Genomic DNA, 8,165 nt, shown 5'->3' with positions numbered 1-8,165 from the left:
TAACAATAGGATTGAAAATTTATACTTAATATTTGAAAGTGTGTGATTTACGTAAATTGTAACTAATTGGTACAAAAGAATATTATTAAATATTTATTTTTAAGTTACGTATAACTTCTTATTTACCTAAATTTACTACAAATAATAATTGTGTACAAGACATTACTCAAATTTCCGATTCTCTCAAAAGACAAAAACCAAATAAGTAGTTACGTAACACGTTTTTATAACTCCATTACAACTAAATAATAAATATGCATGAATTATGATTAAAAAAAGATTATAACAGTGTTATTTTTGGCAGAACAATTATAGATTAATACCAATAGGTATTTGATGCTTAAATAAATAAATCATATAAAAACTAAAATGAACTTTTAAATATTATTTTATTATATATAGAGCCATAGTGTAAATTCGAAATACATTCTCGAAATTTAAAAAAAATATCTTAGTGTTTATTATTGCCAAAGGCTATACCAGAATATGTTATTGCTATACAAAACGTCGCGCATCAAACTATAAAATCAGAATACGACTTCTCCTTCGACTAGCAGTTTATAAGAAACAACTCTCCATGAAACAAAAAGTACAGCTAAAAGTAAAAACACTGAAATCCACAGTTAAGACTTACAATGAAATTATTGACTAGTATTGCTTACAACTGTCATGTACTATTTATAAATTCTGGTTATAAATTTGCATAGAAACTGCCACTTAGTGTCTATGAACGAACATTTTGATGTGTATATTTAAAAATTGCATTTTGCGGGAATACTTCATAATGGACTATAATTACTGAATCTATTGTTTTGTTGTATCTATTGTATTTAGGGAAATATGTAATAAATAGAGTTAATAGGCACATTAGGCATTCTACACATTCCCTTTTAAATATGTATTTAACATGTTAAAGAGACAGATTTGTGATTGACAAAACAGGAAGAAAATAACTATCCTTAGACTGTTTCCTTATCCGTTTTGATCAATTTAAACATTAGTACTGTTTTATTTAATTATATAATCTCAGTCTTAACTACAATAATGATTACCTACATTAATGTTATGTTTTAAGTCAGTTCAGTATATTTAGAAAAAAATATTGTTTGAGGTGATTTAAAGATTACCCAATTGCTAAGTTTTATCACAGGATGTGCATCATATCGAGAGTATTGTAAGGTGTTTATTTCAGTTCAATTTAATTAGTTTTCGCTTTTACTGGGTCCGGGCATTGACACCATGGTGTTAGAGATTTATTACATAACAACTCTACATTTAATACTGTGATGGGCAGGCTATCTATTGTCACATTGTGTCTACCCCACAGCTTGTAGGCGACGTCGTGAACTCCTGTGACTCTGTCGCGGCGTCGGGTTACCTCACGCTGATTGTAGCATTTACGCATGTCACGTCTGCGATATGTTTTATCATGTATGTGCCTGAAAAATATAAAGGATAAAATTAAAATTAGAACAATAATGATTAAACTATGGTAATCTCAAACTATGTTATGCATGCAACTTAGTCACATGGGTATTAAGAAGGCTGCCGCTGCTGAAAAATTAAAGATGATAAGTTGTACATGACAAGTATTTTTACACACTCTTCGCAGTGAAACCTCTTTTAATGTATTATAGCTATGAAAATGAGTTGTAATTGAAAAGACACAAATTAGACTTATCTATCTATTGTACCTGTAATTTATTATATTTTATGTATATAGATTACAGGTGGAAACACAAACACTTCATTATGAGGTATAGACACAGATATTATATTTTATAATAATACTTATACATAGCCTTATACTGAACTTATGAATGGAATTTTCACTAAAACCAATTCAAATTTTTCAAAACTCAAATTCAAAATATCTTTATTCATGTAGGTCTATTACAGACTCTTTATGATATGTCAATCTACCATCAGTTCGGAATGATGATGATATTCTATACTCACTTAAAAGTATCCTTAGGTCCTGTATCAATGTTTTCTGGTCTCCTCACAATCAATCCAGCATCTTTTAATCTCACATAAAATTCATCATCTTCCAATCCCCATCCCCAATAATTATTTGACATTCCCTTCACTAATTCATAATGTTCATTTTTTATTAATAAAATACCTCCTATAAATGTGTCATAATGGTATTTTGGGTGTGTTTTTGGAGATGATATGTGACATGGTCCATTCTCAGGATAATCATATTTTAAATTATCATTCATTGGCAATAGGTCAACATCATGCATTGCAATGTAGTCGAAATCATTCTTTGTAAAAAGAAATCCTACATTTATAAGTGATGCTCTGTTGAAACGATTACTATCTTTTTGCTGAATGATGAATATATGAAATGGTATCTTCTGCTTGTTTAAGAAATTGTACATGTGTGGCACAAACTCCAGTAGCTCTTCGAAACGATCTCTGAATGGCACTAGTACAGCTAAGCGTTTTTTGTGCCAATTGTTTGAACCTACTTGATATTTAATAGGTTTAGGCAATGCTGGATAGTCTGCAAATTAAAAAGAATGTAGAAAGAATAAATTTGTGGGATAATACATTAGATTAATATGGAAAATTTCTGTTTCTTACCGGAATTAATTGGAAAAGATGCTAAATAGCATCCAATGATAAATGTTGCTCCTAAACATATCATGAGACATTTTGAGCAAGTGAGCCGGTAACCCATTGAATTGAAACTTTTTAATATTAAAGTTATGTCATTTAATCACAGTACTATATAGTATATTCATTATTTTCTTAGAAATATGATGTTCTAGTTATAAAAACATAATAAATATTGCTTAAAACTAGACACGGCAAAATGTTGATCATGACTGACATTGACATCTGACAGTTTGAATGATAGAAGTAAAACTTGTCAATCCCCTGGCTCGCTGTAATGGTTTATGGTATGTATTTAATAGAATATTATAGAATGAATTCAATTGAAATTCGATTTTCGCGCAGTAGAATATTGTACCATCGTTACGTGCAGTGGAATCTGTTCGTATATTAAGTAAATTAGTGCAGAGGTATATTGTAATTTATAAGAAATAAGTAGATATATTATAAAATATGAAAAACATTATTTTTATTTAGATTTTTTATATATAACAATGACAGTAAAGTTTGTTAATGTTTTGTAATGCCTAAATATTATCTCAATAACTTCTAATAATTTAGTCTTTAGTTAGATCTTGATAACAAGGCTTAAATAGTGACAGAAGTAAATTCTTTACTAAGTAGGTATTCAAACATATTTCTTAAATAAATAAAATAACATCAATTGTCTTATCATTGTCTTGTTAGTTACTATATTTCGCTTAATATTTTAAAAGCCTGATAGATATACCTATCCTTATTTTAAATGAGAACCGTAATTATTTTTAATTGGATGAATCACAAATTAAATTATGAAAATATTGTAGATATTACGTTGTACAAATTCAAAACACAGGAACACCTGACTTGTAAGGGTTTGGAATTTGTAGATACAGTAGACCATAATACATGACATTAAAGTTTATTCAAAACTCTATCACTAAGTATAAAGTACACTAGGTCATACACTAGACTTCATACCTACCTTATCATTTAGATATCTATAGAAGTTTTCAACAGCGAGGAAATTGGTCACATTGACCTGTTGCTGGCCCGCAGGCCATATTAACTAAGCACATTTTTTTATGAATATTATTGTTGAATGAATGCGTGAAGCAAGCTGAAATTGTGTTTTTGAAAATGAACAAGTAGGTAGGTACCTACCTAGTTAATTTAGAAACTATGTAGGTACTTACCTACCTACTTAGAAAATTAGAAGCATTAAGTATCGGTCCTTTAACTTCGCCTGGATGTTTTAAGAGCCATTTTTTATACCTTAAGTGGTATGTGTAGATAAATACGATAATATAGATAGATAGATAGATAGATATATCGTTTATTTGTTTGTTACTAGTCGCACACATAACATGTTCATAAGAATATAAAATACATAATACAACATAAGATTTATAAAATTGTGTTATTATGTGTGATCTGTAGCAATACAAAAAGGTCGAAGCTCAGCGTGGAACATTGTTCAGGGAACAAAACACTGATTTTCAGCTTTTACCCATTTGAGGGTACGTGAAAATAATAATTAAAATAAATATAAAATAAAAAGGAGCAATATTATAAGTAATTGTCTGTGCGGTGTGTTTATAATAAAAATAATGTAAATAGTTCAGAGTATAATTTGATATAATTTTAACTGAGTGGTAAGGATCAACAAAAAGAAAAAAAGAAAATATTAATAAGAGTAACATAGAAAAAAAAAATATTAAAAAACCATTACGTGAGATTACAACCGCTAGCCAAGAAATTTCTGTGGAATGCCTAAAATTTGTTTTTCTAATAAGTATTCTTTGTGATGTTTTTTAAAACTGTGTACGGTAGTGTAGTGTATATACCTACCTATATACCTATATATTTAATTATCTATTATATTTGACAATAGCCACATGACGTCCTGGTTTCAGTAATTTCTAATACGGAACCTCGAAAAGAGATCGAAAATATTAGGGATTGATTGACCTAACTACATGCAACCATAGTTAGGAAGGCATTAATTATTGTTAAACGTGATCGGTACCAAGTTTAGTCGTTGTTATTAAGCTAAATTTGTTTGAATTGCTAATTAGCCGTCGCTCAATGGCCGCCAAGCACGCCATATGGGGTCACGAAATATAAGGGGCTAATTATTGTAATACGTTATTGTGATTTGTTATTGTTTTATTGTTAGATATAGGGATAATTATGGGTTATGTATGAGGATAATTATTTCATAACACTATGAACATGGTAATGTACCTAGTACCTTTTCGTTGTAAGTGCCCAAGGTCTCGCGATTCATATGACCACTAGATATCTATCTAGTTTCTATTCCTTGGTTGTTGTTAATAATAAAAGATCTAGACCTAAAAAATGTGTCTTTTAAATTACTTTCCATTTAGGATTACGTGTAATGAAGTCAAGAAGTTGTATTGTGGTTAGGTAGGTGTACCTACACCGCGGTCAACCTGGAAACTGTTGTGATGAATTCGATGAGATATTTTTTACCAAGATATACTTTATTAAATCGTCTGCGTGGATGCCTACCTCTGTACATATCTATCTATAGGTACCAGTCGCCGAGCAGCTTGTTTCGTAAACTATGTTTCGGTTGAAGTGTGATTTAAGACATAAAATTACAGGATAAGGGGCATGATAGGTATCTTAGTTCTCCTGAATGAATGAATGAATGATATCGCGGGCGTCACGTGATTACATACGCAATGTCTGTAGCGCTGTTCATGTACCTACTAGGTATACACACATATATGCTATGGTTATCACTTACCATTAGATCAGATAAAACAGCAAGAGATATATAGATATACCAATGTTGCCGTAATGAAAATGGCATTAGGCGCCTGCCGCTGTCAAATTCATTTAATTGTTGAATGGCAATATTCCTCTTCACTCAATCTCGCAAAATGTCCATTACCTATAACAGTCAGTATCTTTTATGGGAATAGTTCCCCGAACCCTACTTCTAAATTAGACTAGGTATGACTTTACAATAAAATAAACCCATATAAGTCTCCAATAAAAAAATATCTGTTTCAAATTAATTCTAAGAAAAGAAGTCTTTCTCTAGTACCTAAGTACATACCTACACCTAAATAATATCTTAATTATCACAGCGTTCCTGCGTAACCCCAAATGCTACAATGAATAATAATTAACAATGTATAAATACTAAATAGTGGCCAGGCTCACGGCACGGAATGTCAACAATAAATATTAATTTAACGCACACTAACACACCACTTTCAGTACACAATGTACCACAAATTAATCGCCTAAACTTTTTATAACCACCTAATTACACGGTGTGCTCGGGCTCGGACGAGCGCGGTGTAAGCCAACATTATTAATACAGTCTTGGATGGTTTAAAGTTAACTGCTTGATGCTTGGTCGGTTTTACCGCACTGTGAGTTTAACTACAGCCTGCGGTTTCGTTCGCATGATATCTAACATGATCATTGCCGGAATAAAAATAGACCTATGCATGATTTTCTCATCATGCAAAGTTTTATAATAATTGGGGAGTAAAAACGTAACAACATATATGTAAGTAATATTAAAAATCATTCATATCTATTCGTTATAGGTAGGTAGCTAATATAGATAGATATCTATTTACTAATTTATACACAAACAAATATCTATTATTTTTATTTTTGTAGATATTTATATTCTATCACTTTGTTTTCGACTTACCTACGACGTAAAATGATTTGACGCCGTTTGGTAAAGTTTCTAATTTAGATATCACTATTTAACAGGTCAGCTTATTTGCGAATCCTGTTAGGTTTATAAGTTATAGGTGTTACTGTTATTTAGGAGTCTCGTCTTCGTTTTTCATATGTGCGACGAGACACTGATATTATTTGTTACAAAAATACTATTATGTTAGTATACTTGTAAAAAAATATGTGTTCACATTGTAAATCGACAAATGACCGTACCGGTAACTTTGGTCAAACAGCCATTGTGGGTTAAAAAATACGTTCCTTTCCATGCAGCAATACATCAACGTCTATAAGGAAAGATAAGTCCACTAAATACCGACTTTCAACGTTGAGTTACGTCTCAGTTAAAAGTAATTAAGAATAAGTAGTTAGACCTCGTAGTTTGGCATTTCTTTGTTTATTTTTCAAATAATAATTGACGGTTTCGAGTTGGCTGGGAGTAATTAAAGGAATTAACAAACAGAATAAGTAGGGGAATGTTGACTGGGTTATTTATATATAGCCCACGGCCTGGGCTTATTATAATGAGCGTTTTGTGGCTCGTCATATTATATGTACCATTAGAATTCCGTAGGTGAAGAGGTAATAATAACAACTAATGAATAGGAAGCAGCTTTGAAGGGTTATTTGCTTTATATTTATGAGGTAAAGAAGTTTTTTTTTATTGGAGTACCTATTGTCCATGCTCTTACCCATATCTACCTGTAGGTAATACTATGTTATTCCGTAGTATTACCTAAATAAAATAATATTTTATTTCATCTGTGGTAATGTTAATCAGGAGATAGGTAGAATGTAAGAATTAAATATTTGATAAATTACCTATTAACTCTTTAAAGTTTGTTGACTGGGAGTAATTTGAAACTTAGATACAATACAGAACACAGTGTATGTGTGTTTAAGTACATACACATATAAATTCAAATGTACCGGTCATCATAACCCTCCTTACTGCTTCGTTGTACTAGTCTTGTCGTATTAAGAGAGAATACAAAGACTATTTTTGTCTAAGTTTGGCTCTGGTTCTGAGCTCAGATGCATATCTACACCATAAAAATTCCTAATCTCTTCATTTTGTTATATACTATTAGACATCTACCTAGCAAGCAAGATTGCAAGATCAGGAAACTCCGACGGAATAGTATGGTAAATTTTCTTCGCGTAAATTTATCATAGACCACATACAGATTATAAATGCTGGTATTAACTTAATTTTTTAATTTCCTATAGACTGTTGGTTTTGCAACTCGTTTTACAATTTATAAAGTAACCTGATCGTTTATCGCTATATCGATTAATAAAAGCTCATAATTACTGTTCGTATGACTTGTTGACAAGTGAATATAAAATTATACTTGCAAATAATATAATACATTCTTGTTTAACATGCCAAGATGATAAAAAGTTGTTTCTCTGTAAGTGCTAGATGGTAGGTAGGTATAGGTAATTATTTATTTTATTTCAAGTGAATATAAGTTACTAATCGAATCTTGTTATAAATCAGTCAGCTATAGGTACCTCCTCATATCTATCTATCTTATACTTAGTAGGTATTTTTTATCTATGGATATTTCTATATAGGAAAAATATAACTTTTGATTGTGTTTGGTAATCTACATGTTTCATAAATAGGTAGATATTGAAGTAGGCACATAAGAATGAAGTTCATGCAGATCCCTTTCAGTATTCGAGCTCATAACGCCCCCTCTCATGGGTATTGTTCTCTCCTCATACAAGTTATTACGTTAAACGGTACAAACTCAGATCAAGGGGCAATATCCAAAAGGCGAGTTCCCTGGACTGTTACTTAGATCTCCTCATGTGTA

The 8,165-nt window shown here is 30.9% G+C and overlaps 1 protein-coding gene across 1 annotated transcript; it reads right to left on the bottom strand.

Annotated features, from left to right (window-relative positions):
- Window positions 1–413: 413 nt before the first annotated feature.
- Window positions 414–2,830, bottom strand: LOC131841273 (beta-1,4-galactosyltransferase 7). The gene is made up of 3 exons (XM_059189560.1): window positions 2,593–2,830; window positions 1,960–2,512; window positions 414–1,439 (listed from the first exon to the last, which is right to left on the bottom strand). The coding sequence occupies exons 1-3, from the start codon at window positions 2,687–2,689 to the stop codon at window positions 1,199–1,201; spliced, it is 891 nt and encodes a 296-aa protein (XP_059045543.1). The 5' UTR covers window positions 2,690–2,830; the 3' UTR covers window positions 414–1,198.
- Window positions 2,831–8,165: the final 5,335 nt, after the last annotated feature.

The sequence above is a fragment of the Achroia grisella genome, unplaced genomic scaffold, assembly GCF_030625045.1.
Source record: "Achroia grisella isolate CSIRO2021 unplaced genomic scaffold, CSIRO_AGI_Agris_v1 utg1576, whole genome shotgun sequence".
In the NCBI taxonomy this organism is placed as follows: Eukaryota; Metazoa; Arthropoda; class Insecta; order Lepidoptera; family Pyralidae; genus Achroia; species Achroia grisella.
This window is presented reverse-complemented; position numbering and strand designations above follow the sequence as displayed.